At 44.9% G+C, this 21,233-nt stretch overlaps 1 protein-coding gene across 1 annotated transcript in view; it reads right to left on the bottom strand.

The window, feature by feature from the left end:
* KDM3A (lysine demethylase 3A) overlaps positions 1–21,233 on the bottom strand; it is a 390,851-nt gene that overhangs the window by 38,389 nt on the left and 331,229 nt on the right. The window contains exons 21-22 of the mRNA XM_085642629.1: positions 9,881–10,011; positions 7,591–7,710 (exon numbers count right to left, since the gene is read on the bottom strand). Of these exons, the coding sequence (XP_085498755.1) occupies positions 7,591–7,710; positions 9,881–10,011 (251 nt within the window). The remainder of the gene's footprint in view (positions 1–7,590; positions 7,711–9,880; positions 10,012–21,233) is intronic.

Below are 21,233 nucleotides of genomic sequence, written 5' to 3'. Positions count from 1 at the left end.
CCCATTTTTGGAAGAATGGGAGTAGGACTTGTGGGTGTAATTCCCATTCGTGGATCTGTTGGGTTTGTCGACTCAACAAATCGGCAATCAGATTGTGAACTCCTGGAAGGTGTTCTGCTAGCAGGTAGATGGTCTGGGGAATTGCCCATCTCCAAATGTTCTGTGCAAGCTGGGACAGTTGGAAAGAATGTGTGCCTCCTTGTTTCTGTATGTAATACATGGCTGTCATGTTGTCCGTCCGGATGGGGACAGTTTTGTTCTTTAGATGTAATTGGAATGATTTCAATGCTAGGAACACTGCCAGTAGTTCCAGGTAATTGATATGGAACACTTTTTGTTGAGTGGTCCATTTGCCCGGAGTGGTGTGTCCTAGGAGATGGGCTCCCCACCCTGTGAGAGATGCGTCGGTTGTCAGCACTATCTGTGGAAGAGGCTCTAAGAACGGCCGCCCTTTGGACAGGTTTATGGTGTTCCACCATTGTAGTGAGCGATGTGAGCGACTGTCCACTAACACCAGATCCGCAAGTTATCCGTAAGTTGTCCGTGAGCCTGGTTCCACTGACGTGCTAGACATTCTTGCAAGGGACGCATTTGAAGTCGTGCATAAGGCACAATAAAGATGTATGACGCCATCATGCCTATGAGTTGCATGAACACTCTTGCTGGGAGAGAGTGTTGGGATTGAAATTTTAAGATGAGAGCTTGTATATTGGCTATCCTTGCTGGGCTGGGATAAGCTACGGCCTTGGAGGTATTTATGGTGGCTCCCAGATATTGATGTATGTGGGAGGGTTGTAGTTGAGATTTGGGATAGTTGACAGTGAATCCCAAGTTGTGTAAAAGTTGAATAGTTTGGCGAGTGTGTAGAACGCATTTGTTGAATGAATTGGCTTTTATGAGCCAATCGTCGAGATATGGGAAGACATGAATCTGTTGTCTCCTGAGATGCGCTGCTACTACTGCTAGGCATTTGGTGAATACTCTGGGCGCAGTTGTCACTCCGAACGGGAGGACAGTAAACTGATAAGTGTTGCCCGTCTACCAGGAATCTTAGATATTTCCTGTGAGCAGGATGCATGGGAATGTGAAAATAGGCATCCTTGAGATCTAGTGTGGCAAGGAAATCGCCTTTCTGTAATATTGGAAGCACTTGTTGAAGAGTGATCATATGAAAATGATCTGAGTGTAGGTACAGATTTAGGAGTCTGAGGTCGAGTATGGGTCTTAACGTCTCGTCCTTCTTGGGGATTAGGAAGTATAGAGTATAGCCCTGTGCCCTGATGTTGTAGGTAGGAACTGTTTGAGTCTTCCCCCGTCTGGAGTGGAATGGTCTGGGGGGAGTGGAGGAAAGTCACTGTTTAGTGGCAGGGGAGGTATGAGTGTTGGTATTGCCTCGACCTCGTCCCTTGGTGTTGTTTCCCCTATATCCTCCTCTAAAATGTTCACTATTGGGGGATGTTTGTGTAGAGGTTTTGAACGTGGAGGAGGTGTCTGCTCCAATATTTTTGGATGCTCCTCTATAGAAGGAGCGTTGAAAGGAGCCACGTGGCTGTGGAGACTGCAATGCTCCCATGGACTTAGCAGTGTCTTTGTCTTTCTTCATTTTTTCAAGGGCAGTATCTACTGCTGGTCCAAACAGTTGCTCTTGGTTAAATGGTTGGCTAAGTATGGTACTTTGTACTTCTGGCTTAAAGCCTGAAATACGTAGCCATGCATGGCGTCTAAGAAGTACGCTTGTATTGATTGCTCTAGAGCCAGTGTCTGCGGCGTCAAGTGCACATTTAATTGAGGCATTTGAGATGAGCTTTCCCTCTTGTATAAGATCATTTGCCTGGGTCTTGTATTGGTCTGGTAGGTGTTGTATGAGATCTTCCAACTGATCATAGTGAGCCCTATCATAGCGTGCGAATAGGGCTTGTGTGTTTGCAATACACCAATGGTTAGCTGCTTGTGCTGCTACTCTTTTGCCCGAGGCTTCTAATAGTTTGGATTCTTTGTCTGGGGGCGGTGTATCTCCTGTTTGGGAGTTAGCCCGCTTCCTTGCTTTGGAAACCACCAAAGAATCCAGAGGGAGCTGTCCTTTAATATAAGAAGGATCTTCTCGGGCAGGTCTATATTTTTTCTCAATTCGAGGGTTAAGTACCCTGGCCCGTACGGGGTCCTTAAATATTTCTGTGGCGTGTTTTATGACCCCTTTAATCATAGGTAAAATTTGAACTGATTTCTGAGACTGCTCAAAAGTGTCTAAAAGGAAGTCTTCCTCGGGTGCATCTGAGTGCATGGTGACGCCATGGTAAAGTGCTGCTCTGTGTACTAGTTGTCCAAACCCGAGGTGGTCATCTGGAGGTGAGGGTTTGGAAGGGTATGTAGTAGGATCAGGTACATCAGGCAGAGGGTAAGCCCAGTCGTCCAATGGTACAATATCCGGATTTGTGAAAGGATCATTAGGATCATTAAGATCATCCGGATCACCCCCTCCCCCTAGGTCATCATCATCATCCTGTGGAGGTGGTGTATGTGAAGGAGATGGTGGAGGTAATGGTGGTGGAGGCAGGGGGTGGGGTAAGAGGTCGTACAGGAGAGGAAGGAGGAATGGGTGAAGTGGCTGAGTCCTTCTTTACAGGAGCTGGAGAAGGTGCTGTGTCTAGCTTCCTTTTCTTACATGGCACAGCAGTGACATGTTCAGTTTTTGGATTATTATAGATCCTTTTTTGCGTTGGATCTGGGTGGAAAAGTTCTTGGTCTTCAGGAACAGACTTTGGCGCTGATTTTTTCGGTTCCGATCTATGTTTTGGGTGATCGGTAGAGTCTTTAGGAGGTGTAGTATAGACCTTAGCCGGTTGTTTCGGTACCGATGAGGGTTTTGGTGCCGATGAAGGTTTTGGTGCCGATGAAGGTTTCGGTGCCGATGAAGGTTTCGGTGCCGAAATGGAGTCTTTAAGCTTGGGAGCTTTCGGTGCCGGCTTGTCTACGGGCCTCGATGGTTTCGGTGCCAAAGGTGCCGGAGCCGGCTTCGGTGCCAAGAGGTCTTGTGTCTTCGGTGCCGAAGGTGCTGGGGGTACAATAATATGTTTGCTCGGGCCCGAGCCACCTGAAGGCTTGTATTTCTTCGGAGCAGAGCCCGAAGGCGGGGCTTCTGAAGGTTGTTTTCGGTCGCGACTGGGGCCAGCTGGCGAAGTCTTGACCAATGCCTTTTTTGGAGGGGTTGGGGTAGGGGCATCAGTACTCACGCATTGCCCCGGAGTAATGGGGTCGTCGGAGTCGTCTGCTTCTGATACAATGTGAAGTTCCTCGGAATCTTCTTCCGGGACATCGAGGCTCTCATCAAAGCGGTCCTCTGGTTCCGGAGCTGGTCTGTGTGCCATGATATGGCGTCGAGCTCTCCGATCCCGAATGGTCTTCTTGGATCGGAATGCAGCGCAGGCTGGACAGCTGGACTCGTCGTGTTCCGGCGACAGGCACAGGTTGCAGACCTTGTGATGGTCACTGTGCGGGAATTTTGCTCCACATTGGGGGCATTTTTTAAACGGCGTCCTTTCCATGAGCCGCAGGCCTCACGACGCGGATAGGTTTAATCGCCGCGTCGACGTCTGGAACCGGCCCAATGAATTCGATGTCGAGTAAAGGTGTATCAATGAAAATGATAAAGGTTTTTCGCTTCGAAAAGCTTGGTTTAGAAGTTTTCTACCGGAGTGGAAAAGTTTCATCCGAAACCAATGGCGGAAAAAAACAATCTGAGGATGGAGTGGATGCCCATGCGCACTGTAGTCCAAGGGAGGAGTCACCCATCTCGTGACCAAAAGACTTCTTCCGAAGACAACAACAACCTGCAAGCATCCGAGCCCAACACCAGATGGCGATCTTATCGTAAGTGTGTGATCTGCAGCTCATATGCCTCGAACATACTGTTCCCAAATAGGTACAGTGTGTACAGAGTCCACCGTCTCCAGAGGTATGGCAGAGGCTAAAGTTAGATAGAACCTTACTCTCTAAAGTGTTAGCTTGGTCGAGCAGTAAGGCAGTATCAGAGGACAGTGTAAAGCATTTGTTGTAAACACTCAGTCAGCAAATGGTCTCACACACAATAACTGTACTCTAGGCCAATGGTTTATATAAAAAAATATATGTTTGCTTTATTTTAGAACCAACAATAGGTATTAAAATATACTTTCTCAGAATGAGATGCTTCAGTTAAATACTTTTGCAATGTGCAATTGACTTTTGTAGCTAGTAGTTATAGGTTGTTGCAATAGGCAACACAATTTCAAACACAATAGTACATTGAGCTCAATGGAAGTTTTAAGTTATTTACAATAGATCACTTTCAGGATTACTTTTCTAACTCCAGGACTGGATCCTAGATTCAGTCCTTGGACAGTTCTTGGAAACAAGCGCGTAAAGACGGCTTAGTTACTGTTGCGATTTTAAGGCAATATTTTGCTATTTTAAAAGTTGACACTTAGAAGACATTTCATAGAAAAACAGTCAATGATTCCCTATGGGAGAAAATTCAAGTTACAGGTATGGTATGTTCTCGTTACTTTTGTAATCCAGTACTGGGCTCCTAGGCTCGGTACTGGGACCTCAATCTAAAACAGGTAAGCAATTACGTTTTCAGAGTTGGTACGATTTTTAAAGAATATTTGTAGTTTGCAAAATTCGACACTTAGAAGAAATTTCACAGAAAAACAGTCAATGATTTCCTATGGAAGAAAATTGGGTTAATGGTAAGTACGGTTGTGAGTACTTTTCAGGGTCAGGGCTGGGCACCAAGTTCCAGCACCGGGATCTCTCCTAATAGCAGGTGAGTATTTTCATTATTCGGTTGATTTTAGATGAATATTTTAAGTTTTGAAAACTCCACACTTAGAAGAAATTTCAGAAGAAACCAGTCAATGTTATCCTATGGAGGAAAATTGGGTTATCGGCTTTTGGGTGAGTGCTCGACTGGCAAAGTTAAGGTTCTGGGCATAGACTCAGGGGTCTCCCAGGGTCAGGTAAGTACAGTTGTTACACCCTCAGTGGCACAGAAGCAGCCGGGTGCAGTGCGAGTTAGGCCCAATGTTATCCTATGGGAGGCAGGGGGTCCTCCCATAGGATAACTGACGGGTGGCTGCTGACTAGCTGGGCTCCTGGTCACTTGCTCAGGGCAAATGGGGAAGTAGATAGGAATAGAGTATACACTGCCAGGGCCACTTGGGCGTCTGGGTGCAGGGTGCTTTTGAGCCTTCGGGCGCTCAATGAATTTCAATGGGAAAGCTCCTGGATGAACAAAGGCTGCAAGCTCGGGGACGAAGATTCTTCAGGTGCCACCGCCACTTCGAGAGATAAGTTGGGTAGTTGGACGATAGGTAGGTACCCAGGAGTTGGGCACAGGGGGCCGCAGGGCGCCGGGGTGCCTTTTGGTGTCGGAAAATGTTACCCTCTTGATCACGGTTGGGGGGTACCTGGTTCTGAGGCTGCAGGCGTCGTCAGGAGCGTCGAGGTGAGTCCTTGGGTGCCGGATTCAGGGTCACAGTCGCCGGGGGGACGTCCTCTGGGTCTTTGTTCACTCCGGCACAGGCCAGGCTTGGCGGGTGCAGTGTGTGCAGGGTTCGCGGTTCCGGGCTGATGCCAGGGGTTAGAAGCTGGTTTTGAGCAGAGCCACTGCTCATGGGAGTCCCAGATGCTTAGAGTCAAAAGGTAGCCAGGTCCTCCGGGGTTTGCGAGGTTGCTGGCCACAAGAGGTGCCGGGCTGTAGCAGGAGCAGGTTCGAGGGTCGACAGGCCGGTAGGGCTGGGGCCAAAGCAGTTGGTGTCTTCAGCTGCACGGCAGGTCTTCTTTGTTTTGCGGAATCTGGAATCTAAGGAAGGATGGTTCAGGGTGCCCCTAAATACTAGATTTAGTGGCGTTACAGGTAGGTAAAGGGCAGGGACCAATGGGTCCCTGCCCTGGGGTGGGTACACCTCCTATCCTGCCACTCTCCTGTGGGAGGGGGGCAGTAGCCAAGCCCTGATTGGGCAGGGCCTCCCATCTTCAAGATGAGTGCCCGGAGATGTGCTTCACCTCGCCTCCCCCACCTGAGGGGTGGGGTTGGCAGGATGGCACATCCCCTGCCCTTAGTTGGGGTTTCTGGCCAGTCTCCCCGCCAGAGTGGGGGTTGGAACCGGTGGGGGCCTGTTTGCTGGGTACAGCAAGTGGCCTGGGGAAGCTCACAGAGCCTTTGAGGCTTCCCCCTGTCTATCCTGGGGGAGGAGACCTAGCACCTCGCCCAGGATGTGCATTGTTGCAGGCCCAGGAGAGCGGGGGCTCTCCTACCCAGTGGTCCAGCAACATGTCTGCTGTGTGGCAGCCTAGGCAGCCTCCCAGACCAGACGTGGATTGTAGGTTAGGTTTTAGGATTGTGGTGCTTTGTACATTAAATATCACACTGGCATCAGTGCGGGTTTAATGTGCTGAGAAGTTTGATACCAAACCTCTCAGTCTTCAGTGTTGCCATTATGGTGCTGTGGAGTTCGTGTTTGACGAGCTCTCAGCACCATGTACCCTTAAATGGCAGCACTGCACTTATAGTGCCCAGGAATGGACCTGGGTACTGTAGGGGCACAGGGCTCATGCTCCTGTGCCCACACCACTGGCATAGGGCACCCAGATAGAGGGGTGGCTGATGTATGCCAGGGCAGTGTAGGTGGTGGGCATGGCACACAGGGGTGTGTGCCATGTCGACTCTTTGTTTTGTACCCAGACACTCAGCCTGCAAGGGCAGAGAGGGTGTGAGTGAGTGAGTGTGTGTGTTAGGGTACAGGGCCTCTAAGGGTGGCACAATGAGTGATGCAGCCCTTAGAGGCCTTCCCTGGTCACAAGGCCCTGGGTACCTAGGGTACCATTTACCAGGGGCTGACATGTGGCCAGGGTTTGCCAATTTGGGTTTGAGGTTTTTAGGGAAGGAACATAGGCCCTGGGCACCTGATTGGCAGGAGTCCAGGGCACACTCAGTCAAAGTACATTCAGCAATTCAGCAAAAAGTGGGGGCATACCATGGAAGAAAGATGGCACTTTTTCACAATGGCACACAGATGTGTGCCATGTCGACTCTTCACTTTGTTCTGCACCAAAACACGCAGCCTGCAACGGCAGTGTGCGAGTGTAGTGGTACAGGACCTCTAAGGGTGGCACAATAAGTGCTGCAGCCCTTAGAGGCCTTCTCTTGTCACAGTGCCCTGGGTACCTGTGGTATCATTTAGCAGGGACTGACCTGTGGCCAGAGATGCCAATTGGGTTAGTTTTGAGGAAAGAACACAGGCCCCAGGAACCTGACTGGCAGGGACCCAGGGCACATCAAGTAAAAGTGCATCAGTAGTCTGTCAAAAAGTGTGTGTGTGTGGGGTGGGGTACTGCAACAGAAACCCACTTTCCTACACTGCACAATACATTGGAAATGTGGTAGCATTTCGGTAGCCACTTCTACCCAAAATGCACCAACATGGCCCTAAAAGCAGACCTTCGGTTTTATTTTTGTAAGCTATTTAATGGCGTTTGCTGTTTAAAATTGCCCACCAAAACTGAACAATCCACTTTAAAAAAAAGAAAAAGAAATTTAAGTAGACTAACCTTGCTCTTGGTCAGGTTCACCATCAGGAATGCCCACATACACCATCACATTTGCTGCATCAGACACATCCAAATGTAGATTTGTTGTTCCATATTTCCTGTCCTCTTCCGTTATTAAACCTGTTGGAGGAATTCGATTTCTAAGAATATTTTTGTGCTGATGCAAAGAAAACTATGAATACAGGTTTTATATTAAAGTCCACTTACCAAACACAAACATGTACCCTTAAAAGCTACTCTATGGAGGAATGAGACTGTAAACTAAATAATTTAAAACTATTCATTTTGTGAATATTTTGGGAGGTTTCTGAATGCATGACAGGCAAATACTTCACACATTTGTGAATCTCAAGTGCTTCCTTAAATTATTACTTGATATGCGAAACTAACTGAAGTTATTACCCATTTGAAATGTATTTAAAAACCCTCCAATCAAAAATAGGACAATACGTGTTGGATGAGGTTATTTCTAGCTTTTCAAACCATAGCTACCCTTTACTCTTGGCTCTATATTTACAGATGCATTGAAAAAACATTCAAGACTTTGTAAACGCCTATCTTTAGATTTAAAAATTTAAAAGTCTAACAGTGTATAAGGGCTGCTATCCTACTTTAAAACAAAGAAATACAATGCTGCATTACACTACAGGAGCTTGTAAGAGGATTCAATCTACTCAGTCAGTATAACTATTTAGCCGATAAAATAGCATAAAAAGTATTATACGAACATACATTCATCATGATAAATCAATCCCAAAAGAATTACAAAATTTAGACTGATCTGCTGTTAGAGCATAGTTTAAAATAATTGTAGCTTTAAAACAATTTTTTTAAAAGACATTTATAAGCTAAAATATATATATATATATATATATATATATATATATATATATATATATATATATATATATATATATGACGGGAATCCGCCTGGAGCACACCTGCACGCCAACAATCCAAGAGGAGAGCAGGAACAAACGGAGATTTGTATATATACATACACACACATATACACACACACACACATACACACACAAATTTCCAACCGACTTTTTAATTAAACTTTAATACCCGGTTATGAATCCAACTTCCTTCTATTTAAAACCGATAAAAAGAACTAAGCCGAAAAGAAACATGTAAAAGGGTCTGATAATGACATGAGATAATATAGGGCTACACGACAGTCGAATATTCATTTTCCTAATAAAAGGGACGATATATCTTTTCCTTTCAATTGTGTAAAATTTACAAAAGAATAAAAAATGCAGGTCATTCTGAGATGATCGTTTATCACATGGGCAAGGTGGAAGTGCACTAATGGCATACATTTTAGATGGATAGGCTAGCATAAGGGGGATATAGTTTAAGCGAAACCTCACTGATCTATCTGTGTTAGTAGATTCGACACAAATGTTAGATATGAAAACTTAGCGCGGATTATGCTAGGTACTGTTTGATAGTGTCTTACAGTAGACAATTTGTGGTTAGGATCATACCTCTTTGAGGTGAAGTAAGATAGTAAGCAACTCTTCGGTTCTTTTTTGATAAATGACAAGTGCAAATTCGGATCCTCGTATAGATGTAGACCAACAGCTTGCACGTTATCCCGGATGTGTTTTAGCCAGCTTATGTTATTTACACCATCAAAATTCAGAGAATCATGTGTAACAGTTCTAGTTAACGAAAGAGTTTCTTTTCGCCATAGTGAGTGCCACATCAGAATAGGAGTGATCCGGATCTTATCAGTAATATAGGGAACTTTCAACTACATGTGGCTAATATATTTAGAGCAGGATTGAGGGAGAAATATTAATTTTCTCAAAAAACCATCCTCTAGAAGCTGTAGCTTAGAGATATCAGATATAACCCAAACAGCTGCACCATATGATGCAGCAGATAGTGTTTTTGCCTCAAACCTTTTTTATTATTTCTATTGGCTTGGTCCCAATTTTATTCACAAATTTAAAAAGAGCCCCAATGTTTGTTTCAATCAATAGTTCTCTATTGGATACCATATTTCTCCAATTGTTATCTCTGTCAAACATGATCCCCAAGTAATTAAAAGAATCTACGACCTAACTTTAAACCTTCAATATACAAACGATTCAATCTACTCATCACTAAGGTAGCAGTAAGCAGGTTGCAAACCTGCGCACAAGCTAGCCTTCAACCACACTGCATGCCACATCTCTCAGACCCTTGTTTGTAACAAATCTGTGGGTCTTTCGATTGTTTGTACCCCTGAGAAACAATTAAATTTTTAACAAAGTGTTTTTGGTTTATTTCTCACCATAGGCATTATACATCTTGGGTCCCAAATCCGGCCGTACAAAGTAGTCCGGAAGCCTGGAAGCAAGGTTCAATTTGCCATCTCTTTTGGTATATTCCGGCAAGGGTATGTTGTTCATTAGGTCATCAAACCTAAACACAAAATGCAATCGCTCTCTGAACAAACAGCACCAAAGCATGGTCTAATTCACAACATTAGAAAAACCATGGACCCACTTTAGTGTAAGAAAAAACAGAAGCAGTCAGATTTTTCAATTTATTCTCTTTAACGTTGAGCACACCCCATTACGCTCTTGCTGTTTTCAAGCTTTAAGAGTACCCACGAACATTTACTTATCTGTAAATGTACTTCTCCATCATTGGTATCTTTTATAGATTCAAATGCTTGATCCATTACCGAAGTAGGAGTCCCACGGTACCATAATAAAGGGGTACACAAAATTATCATATGGGGCTATAATGGCAAAGTAAACTGCAAATAAAGTACACATTGTTGGCCTACAGGCTGCATTTTCACACAAAAACTGGGATCGTGCCTTTAAGGCAGCCATGACTCCTAGCTTCCCATCATGCCTCAGGGGTGACGGTTAAGCCAATTGTTCTTTGCGTAACTCTGAAGATCAGGGCACAAAGATATCCTTTAACAATGGAGAGAATCTCATTTGCCTAGGGAGGAGGGTGGATTGCTTAAGACTGATGAGGATACCGCTGGAAGAGAACTAGGATTACAGGTAAGTAACTTATCCTGCTCTTCCAGGAGATCCTAATCAATAGTCATAAGCACTGAATAGAATAGCAAGCCCATCTTCCACCTGCAGGCAAATGAGAGAGAATAGCCCAACATACAACAACAGCCGTAATCAGCTGTTGAACAGATTCCTCAAGGAGGCCTGGCCTACTTGGGTGTCTGTTCTGGTGTCTGAATCTAGACAGTAGCGCCTTGCAAATGTATGGACGGACCTCCAAGTCGCCGCCTTACAGATTTCAGATATGGGCACGTTCTAGAGAAAAGCAGTAGTAGCCACTTTTCCCCTGGTAGAGTGTGCTTTGGGAGTAAACCCAAGGGGCCTCTGCGCTAATTGATAAGCTAGCTTGATACATGAAACTATCCATCTGGAGATGGACCGCTTTGGAGCTGCAAAACCCATAGTTGACAAATAGTTGATCAGATTTTCTCGTGGACTTGGACCTATCCAGATAGAATTTTAAAACTCTTTCCAGGTCCAAAGAGTGTAAAGCCCTCTCAGCTGAAGTGGAGGAGTTAGGAAAAAAGGTGGGTAGAGATATGGACTGATTCACATGAAAATCCGACACCACCTTAGGGAGGAAAGAGGGGTGTGTCCTCAATACGACCCTATTCAGATGGAAGACTGTATAAGGTTCCTTAGAGCAGAGAGCCTGTATTTCGCTCATTCTGCGAGCTGACGTGATCGTGACCAAGAAAGCCATCTTCCAAGAAAGGAGCTATAAAGTTGCTTTGTGTATGGGTTCGAAAGGCGGACCCATCAATTTTGATAGCACCAGGTTTAGCTCCCAGGGTGGTGAAGGAGGCCGGACCGGAGGGTAGAGCACCTTTAAACCCTGTAAGAAATCCGTAACAGCCTGTAACTGAAATAAAGAAGGTTGAGAAGGGGAGCGTCTATATGCAGTTATCGCTGCTAAGTGCTCCTTAATGGAAGGAAACTTCAAACCTGCTTTCGCCAGATAAAGCAGGTATGGAAGGATGACCTCTTACTGTCATTTGGTTGGATTACAATTGTTCTGAACACACCACATATAAAAACGCTTCCACTTGCACGCATACAAGTGCCTAGCGGACGGTCTTCTTGCTTCTTTCAAGATGGACATGCAGACCTGTGGCAGTCTTAAGTGGCCATACTGGAGGACCTCAGGAGCCATGCTGCAAAGTTCAGTGAGGGAAGGTTGGGGTGATGAATCCTCCTGTTCATCTTGGACAGCAGGTCCGGTCTGCATGGCAGCCTTCCTGTGAGGGCATTCTGATGAGTGCAGAAGGTCCGTGTATCACCATTGTCTCGGCCAGTCCGGGGCAATCAGTATCATCCTTGTGCGTGAATGAGAGACAGCTTGGTCACCACCTTCGGGAAGAGAAGAAGGGGTGGAAAGGCGTACACAAATGCCCCATACCAGTCTATCAAAAGGGCTTTCTCTTTCGATCCTGGTCGGTAAAATCTTGAGTCGAAGTCTTGGCATTTCGTATTTGTCATCCGCGAAGAGGTCGATGGTGGGACGACCCCACGACTGGAAAATGTCTGACGACTTTGTCGTTGAGAACCCAATCTTCTCTGTCCTCGAAATGTCAGCTGAGAGCGTCCACTCTCGCGTTCCGTTCTCCCGGCAGGTGGACTGCTGTGACTGACAGATGCCGCGCCAGAAGCCAATGCCAGAAGGTTTGAGCTTCCAGTGACAGTGTGCGTGAGCGAGTTTCCCCCCTGTGTGTTCAGGTAGTACACAGTGGTGGTATTGTCAGTTTGTACCAAGATCGAACTTGCCTGAATCGAGGGGAGGAAAGCCTTGAGGGCTAGGTGAACTGCCCTCAGCAGCATGTTGATGTGGTAGGATCGCTCTTTTGGGGACCATAAACCTGGAGTCTGGAGAGGCCCCATGTGGGCTCCCCAGCCCTGCAGTGAAGCGTCCGTGATCAGCGTTTGAGCAGGCGGAGTTTGATGAAAAGGAATGCCGACTTGCATATTCTCCTTTTTCATCCACCAAGGGATGGAAGCTCTTGCTGCGTTTGAAAGACTTATTTTTTCGTCCCAGCGAGCTGTCTGTTGGTCCCACTTGTCCTCCAGATCCTGCTGAAGAGGACGCATTCGTAGTCTGGCATTGGGAACCAGGAAGATGCAGGATGCCATCGGCCCCAACAGGGAGGCATTCCAACGAACAGGCAGCCTTCCGTTGCGCAGAACCAGCTTGCATTTCTGTATGATGGAACACTGTCTCTCCTCCGAAGGAAACCCTTTTCCTACCTCGGAGTCTAGCAGAGCACCTAAGTAATGTATTCTCTGTGTTGGCAGTGAAGGAAACCCTTTTCCTACCTCGGAGTCTAGCAGAGCACCTAAGTAATGTATTCTCTGTGTTGGCAGTGAAGTCTATTTGTCCAAATTCACATGCAGGCCCAGCCGGTGACAAAGTTCGAGACAGTTCAGGAAATGACTCCTCACACTGTTTGGAGAAGGTACTTTCAACAGCCAGTCGTCCAAGTACGGGTACACGAAGATGGCTCTGCGTCGCAGTGCGGCTGTCACTACCGCCATGCACTTCGTGAACACCCGTGGGGGCTGACTTCAACCTGAAGGGCAGTACTTTGAACTGGTAATGAGAGGATCCCACCAGGAATCTTAGGTATTGTCTGTGATGCTGATTGATCGGAACGTGAAAGTATGCATCTTGCAGATCCAGCAAACACATCCAATCTCCCTGCCTGAGATGTGGATATATTTGATGGAGCCAACATGCGAAACTTCTCCTTTCTGATTGATTGGTTGAGTGTCCGCAAGTCCAGAATGGGTCTGTATTCTGCCTTTCGACCCTTCTTTTTTACCAAGTAGTATCTTGAATAAACCCCTCTCGCTCTTTGAGATACTGGCACCTTCTTGATGGCTGACTTTCTGAGAAGGGCAGCAACTTCTCTCTGTAAGAGCTTCAGTTGGTGACACGATGATGGAACTGGTGGGATTGAGGAAGGACGGTGTCGAAAACGTAGAGAGTACCCATTCTGCAGCGTAGCTAGCACCCACCGATCCTTCGTGCTAGCTCGCCACTCTTCAAGATGATTTGCAATACCCCCCTCCCCCTCACTGGAGTGGTGAACGGCGATGGGGGAAGTAGGCACTCATTGCTTTGTCTGCGTCTTGGCGGAGTGGTTACCTTGACGCTGGTTTCCTCCTCCTCTGGAGGAACGTCTGCCCTGATCTTTGAGATCTTTGTTGACCTTGTGGATCCTGATTTTTCTGCGGATGAGGGGTTTGAACCCTCTGTTGGGAGGCTCGCCGATTGTAAGGCCTGAATCTCTTGCGGAATTCCTTCTTTTTCTCGAAGCCCACTGCCTTCACTGTTTTCATCCGGGACATTTATTCATCAGTGTGAACTCCGAACAGAGATGAACCGGAGAAGGGAAGATTTAGGATGCGTGACTGCACTTCTGGCTTGAGCGCTGTAAGTCGGAGCCAAGATGTTCTTCTTGTGCATATCCCATGCGCATACGTAGGAGCCGAAAGGTGAGCCCCATCAGCCGCATCGCTGATAACCTAACATCAGGCTGCCCTCTTGCAAGATTTCTTCAAAATCTTTGCAGTTTTCCTGCGGCAACTTCAGTGAATCTCTGCAGTGAGTCTCACAGGGATCTGTCAAAGCAGCCCAGGAGAGCCGATGCATTGGAGACCTTCAACTTGGAGGCCGAAGTGCCACAAACCTTCCTACTCCACGAATCTTGTGTTTTACTCTCATTATCTTGTGGAACAGTATAGGAGGAAGCGACAGCATGGGTCTTCTTTGCCGCAGCAATTATGACAGAATTCAGGGGAGGATCAGCTCTAAGGAAGAGTGGATCATCCTCTGGTGAGCGGTACTTTTTAAGGATTCTCGCTGGAGTGGACTTAACACTTGCCGGTGTGAGAAAGATGTCCATCACTGGCTCTATGAGGCCTGGTACTAATGGTAGTAGAGGTCTAGATCAGTGGTTCCCAAACTTTTGACTTCTGGGGACCCCCACTTAATCATTACTGGAAGCCGGGGACCCCAACTGAAACCTTATTCGAATCCAGGGATACCCTCACAACTGGAAGTTGGGGACCCCGGTCTAAGCAATGTTGATGATTTGAACCACAAAACAATACACAAAAATACAAAAAAGCATTCATCAAACAAATACATGAATAACACATTTTATTTAATTAGAAAACATAAAGAAGAAATCAAAATGTAATTTCAATAGAATGGTTGGAGCTTTTCTAAATTCAATTGAGGCCGCTCATCATCCATACTATATTCAGTTTGATGCACTTGCCCTGCTCACGCAAATCAATCTGAGGATACTAATTTAATTTTTAGCCTACAGTTTCAAATTACTTCACATTTACAGTATGTTTTTAAATGTTCAATTGTACATTTAGCCTCTTTATATATCTACACTTTATTGATCTGTTAATATTATTCAATTTTCAAAATAGTCGTGGACCCCCTGAGGAGGCTTCGGGGACCCCCAGGGGTCCCCGGACCCCAGTTTGGGAACCACTGGTCTAGATGCTGCCCGCTGGTGTAGAGTCTCAAAAATCACAGAGGACGTACCTTGACGAGTCGGCATAGGAATGCCTAGCTTCGTCGCCCCTCTACCAAGAATGTCCTGAAAAGTGTAAACATCATCCACCGGAGAGACCCTCGACGGCGGACTGTCGGTCAGAGTAGGCGAGTAGTCTGTGGGACGTATGAGAGGAAGAAGAGGACGGAGTTGGAGATCTGCGTGTTCTCCTCCTGCTTCTAGACCTAGACCTCCTTCTGGGCGAGTGCGCAGGAGTACGGGTGCGAGCTGACTTTTGAAGGAGAACGTTCTCTATCCATAGCCTGTACCAGACGAGCCAACGGAGATCTGTGAAGAGGGCTCGAGTAATGCTGCTCCCATGTGGCTGTGGCCATGGCCCAATGATGCAAAGGCCTGTTCCATCGTGGTGACAGATGGAAGGCGATCTGTGCCTCACTCGCCCCTCAGGAGACTGTGCAGGAGGAGAGTTCAGGCCTGCACAAGAAGAGGTGGTTGGGGAATCTTGGTGTCCCCCTGACGCTGGACGTCGAGATCACCACCTCTGGAGAACTTGACGTTGATCCTCAGTGAGAACTGGGAGAGCCTGTTCTAGAGGTCGGTGACTAGGACAGGCTTACTGGGTGTGAGGCTTCTTTGGATGGGTGCCTCGACTCTGATCTGGAGCGCTCCTGCACAGATTGTCGCCTCAACGGAGACGTCTGCCTCGACGTTGACTTTCTCCTCTTGGAAGGAGGACTTAGCCTTGCAGCCAAACGTTCTCTCGATGTCGAACATCTATCCGACGCAGACTGAGTGCCATGCTTCGACATGCGCCACCCCCGATCTGAAGACTGGTGTCTCGATGTCGACCAGCGTTGGACTTTTGACGACGGAGGTCTCTGCCTCGACGTCAAAGATCTTTGCACCGATCTCGACTGAGATTTCTGCTTCGACGTCGGAGTGTGGTGAATCGACGTCGAAGATCCTCGGCCTGGCTTCGACGGAGACCTGCACCTCGACATCGATCGCCGATGGAGTGATGTGCCTCGACATCTATAGCCTACCCAGCGTCGACGGAGACTTGTCTCTCGAAGTTGAACGTCGACTGGTTGACGTCAACGGAGGACCTGTTACCTTAGTCGACGATTTCGTTGTCGATGTTTGATGATGTGCCAGCATCACCGACGTCTTCGAAGCAGATTTCTTCGTCATCGGCAGCTTCGACGTCTATCCCGACGCCGATGGAGAGCAGGTCGGGACTTTTCCTCTCTACGTCGACCGAGCGCTCTTCTGCTGCCTCACAGGAAACCTACCTCTTTCAGAGAGGCCATAAAGTTGAATCCTCTTCTTGTCCTTGATGGTCCTCCTCGACAACCTCTTACAATGATGGCAGTTGTTAGAAGAGTGAGACTCAGGGAGGCAGAGAATACACACAGGGTGTGTATCTGATGTGGTCTTCTTGCCACAGGCAGGGCAAGGGTCAAATAAAGAAGGCATTTCTGAAGAAAAACCTTTCCTGGAACTCAAAAAAGGTGTCCCTTTCACTCTAAGGCAAAAAGACTAAGTGAAAGCAGAAAAACTAGAATTTTATGAAATATTTTTTGAAAAAGTCAAAAAAAGGAAGAGCTGAAAATCCAGGGTCCTGACTGAAGGAGCCGGAAAGAACAACTGACCTGTCACCCCTGAGGCATGATGGAAAGCTAGGGGTCATAGCTGCCTTAAAGGCACCGTGCCAGTTTTTGTTTGAAAATGCTTTTATTTTCTATGCTATTGGTTTACAATGCAGCCTGTAGGCTAACAATGTCTACTTTATTTGCAGTTTACTATTCATGAGTTATACTCATTAAAAAAAAAAAGGGTTCAAGGGCTACTTGCCCTCTTGTGTTTTTATATGTTGGCAAACAGTTTTTGTGTGTTATTGCATTGTTGTGCCTCCTAGATGGAGCTGCATTGGTATGAAGAAAAAAATTATATATATATATATATATATATATATATATATATATATATATATATATATATATATATATATATATATATATATATATATATATATTTTTTTTTTTGATCTTGAAAACGAGATCATTGAAATATACGGAACATAGTGAAATGATCCTACAGTTTCTGTCATTCTATCTGAAAAACAAAATTTTCACCTTTGGTGAACAACTGTACATTCAAAAACAAGGTACTGCGATGGGCACGTGCTTCGCCCCCAGCTACGCGAATCTCTTCGTGGGCTGGTGGGAGAAGCACGTGGCCTGGGCAGGAACCAATGAAGCGTGGGCACAGAAAATAGGAATCTGGACCCGCTTCTTTGATGATATATTCTTTACATGGATGGGCAACAGACAAGAATTAGATGAATACCTTGAAAGCCTGAATGAAAATGATGTTAATCTTCATTTCACGGGAACCATCAGTAAAAAGGAAGTACCATATTTAGATCTTATGGTATATGCTGAGAATGGTACACTCAAAACCAGATTATTCCGTAAACCCACTGCAGGGAATGCAACTCTGCATTTCACCAGCCAGCATCCACGCTGTCTGGTGAATAGCATACCGTATGGGGAATGTCTGCGTTTAAAAAGAAATAATACCACCAAAGAGAATTATGAAATTGCAACCAGAGAAGCGATGGAGCGCTTCAAACAGAGAGGGTACCCACAACAAATTCTCAAGGTAGCAACAAATAGGGCAGAAACACGTAAACGAGAAGATCTTTTACACAAGGCCCCAAAAATCAATAATGATAATGTCACCAGACTCATTTTTACCTACTCCGCAGACTCGGGAGAAATTTATAAAATTCTCAAGAGACACTGGGGGATTCTCCAAGCAGATATAACCATCGGCAAGAGAACAACAAAACAACCTAGCATCACCTATAGGAAAAACGTTTCCCTAAAGGATCTGTTAGTGCACAGTTACTTTTCCAAAAAGGACACATGCCACCATAACATCAAAGGCTACTACCCTTGCCTAAAATGTAAGGCATGTAAGAATAGTAAAGTTATAAAAACTTATCAGACCCCAGGTAGCAACCACTTAAAGAGTATTAACAAATTATTGAACTGCAATTCAGACTTCACAGTGTACTGTCTGGTGTGTCCGTGCAACCTTCAATATGTGGGGAGTACGATACACCAAACGAAAAAGAGAATCTTGGAGCACATGCGTGCTATAACTAAAATTGACACCAACTACCCGGTAGCCAGGCATTTTGCCGAAAAACACAACAGCAATAGTAATCTCCTGAAATTTTTCTGCCTAGATCGAGTTCCACCACTCAGAAGAGGCAGCGACAGGATAAGGATTCTTAAGACAGCTGGAATCAAAATATATTCTAGAATTACGTACCCTGGCACCTAATGGTTTAAACTGTGAGGAAGAAATGTGGATTCATGTTGGTTAGAACATCAGTGAAAAGGAAATGTGAAACTGTTAGAAATAAATGTGATATAAGAGGATGTTAGGGTATTAGGTGAAAATGATGAAATATCAACATGTGGGACAAGAGCTGATGGTGATAAATGAGAGATAAGGAATCATTATTGAAAACAACAATAAGGATAGATGGTATGGTGAAACTAGAGCAACTCAAATGAATTAAGGGTATGTTGCTCAGAAAAAGTTTATACACTTTATAGACATATGTTTTGAAGAAAACTTCTCCCTCCTGAAAGGAATTATATTTTGTTAAGAATTTATTGATTTTACTTGTAAAAATATTTAAACCTACAGATGGATTAATAGAAAGTGTGATTTAGTAAAGACAAAGGCCCATCCAGGGCGAGATGGAACATGAATGAAGTAATTTATGATATCTATTATTATATGCATATGTCTCTGCCCATCCAGGGCGTAACAAAACATTTAGTAACGGTATTCCGATAAAATTTAGGAATTACCTGGATATGTAATTATAATGTTTGTTTTGCATATATGTATATATGGATGAATTTTGGAACTTGGGTATAGGAATAGACATTTCTGTACTAGCCCAAAATGGCCGCCAATTAGATCTGCCTTTTGGAGGGTTCTACAAATGTGACAGTCCTCTTTCTATTGTAACCTAAAATGACGTAGGTTGAATAATGATTATTTAAACCGTGCGAACAGAATGTGCGTTGACACTGACAAAGGCCAGCATGGCCGAAACGCGTTTGTCTGCCTTGAAAACGGAATAAATAAGAAATTTTTGAATACCATCGAGAGTGTGCGCCACGTTCTTGTGCCCTTGACGAGGAAACGTTTGAAGAAATATATATATATATATATATATATATATATATATATATATATATATATATATATATATATATATATATATATATATATATATATATATATATATATATATATATATATATATATATATATATTACCTACTGGCGGTCGCCAGTAGGTAGTTATAGTTAGGACCCCTTTTCCATAGGAAAACCTCAACATTCTATTTTGAATAACTTTGGCGCCGGTCGATGAATCCTCGCGAATTTCTCAAAATAGGTGGGGCGCTACGCTCCGCTCCTACCCTGAAAGTCTCGGGGGGATTCGTCAAGCGGGGGCTGAGATAAAAGGGGGGTCCCAAAACGCGTTTTTCCCATGCATTTTTCCATAGGACCTTTAGAACGAGCTACAGCCCGAACGGCTGAACAGAATTACTAGAAATTTGGCAGAGAGGTAGTCCCTAGGTCAAGGAAGTGCCTTTTGTAGGTTTGGTGTAAATCTGTTCAGTAGATTCTGAGAAAATAGCCTTTAAATCAATATATATATATCTGAGCCCGCTTACGGTACGCTTACCGTACGCTTACCGTAAGCGTACGGTGGCGTGCGCGAGCGCGATTCTGATTGGCTCTTAGATCTTAGTAAACATTCGAATCGGCCGAAACCAGGAAGCGGCGGCCGCCATTTTGTCTCTCGCACTGAGTGTTGTTTATCCAACAAGATGGCCAAAAACATGTTACGGGGCTGTTTTGACAACTCCCTCCCACATAGTCATGTTGAGGGAGTCCCCAAACATCCCCCCAAGAGCAAAAACGGTTTTATTTATTTTTCGGCAATTTCGCCGAGTACGCTTACCGTACGCTTACCGTAAGCGTACGGTAAAAAAACAAAAAAAAAAAAAAAAAAAAAAAAACACTATCCACACTTACCCCACCCCCTGTGCTTTTGGTGGCCGTAGGCCACCAAATGTACAGGGCTTATTAATAGGTAAAAAAAACTAAATTTTGGCAACATGAAATTATAAAATCGAAATAAAAAAAACACTATCCACATTGACTCCACCCCCTGTGCTTTTGGTGGCGGAAGGCCACCAAATGTACAGGGCTTATTAAAGTTGATAAAAACCGTGCACGGAACGAACTGCGTTAAGTGGGCGCGCACGCCTCGAATGGCGTAAAGTAACTTAGCATTTAAAAAACCGTACAAATTCACTGAAAAAACCATAGGTTTCGCACACGTTATAGTTAGGAATTAGCATTTAAAAAACCTTGCAAATTCACTGAAAAAACCATAGGTTTCACACATGTTATAGTTAGCGGAAATTTTACTGATAAAAAACCAGTGAAATTGCCCCTTTATAGTTAGTGCTGGCAACTATAACTCACGCGACCGCAATCTTCTGCTGATGACATATGTGTCTTTATGAAAAAAAAATATTTGTAATATATGTATAGCTAAAAATGTATGGAAGAAGACATGGGCAAATAAGTGTCTAAATACAGTATTAGCATCAGCAGAGGATTGCGGTCGCGTGAGTTATAGTTGCCAGCACTAACTATAACGGGGCAATTTCACTGGTTTTTTATCAGTAAAATTTCCGCTAACTATAACATGTGTGAAACCTATGGTTTTTTCAGTGAATATATATATATATATATATATATATATATATATATATATATATATCTTTTATTATTTCCGGGGTCCCCGCACATGGGCGGGAATATTCAGTGCTTAGGCGTATTGATGAGTACGAGTTACTTATCTTCGGTAACGATGTATCTAGTAGAGATGATTCTAGTCACAGATTCCTTCACGTAGAATTATCCCCAGGCGTGAGACTGGATCCGGAATCTTTTTTTGCCAC

The sequence above is a fragment of the Triturus cristatus genome, chromosome 2_2, assembly GCF_964204655.1.
Source record: "Triturus cristatus chromosome 2_2, aTriCri1.1, whole genome shotgun sequence".
NCBI classification, from domain to species: domain Eukaryota; kingdom Metazoa; phylum Chordata; class Amphibia; order Caudata; family Salamandridae; genus Triturus; species Triturus cristatus.
The sequence above is the reverse complement of the archived record's forward strand: the minus strand, read 5'-3'. Positions and strand labels throughout refer to the sequence as shown.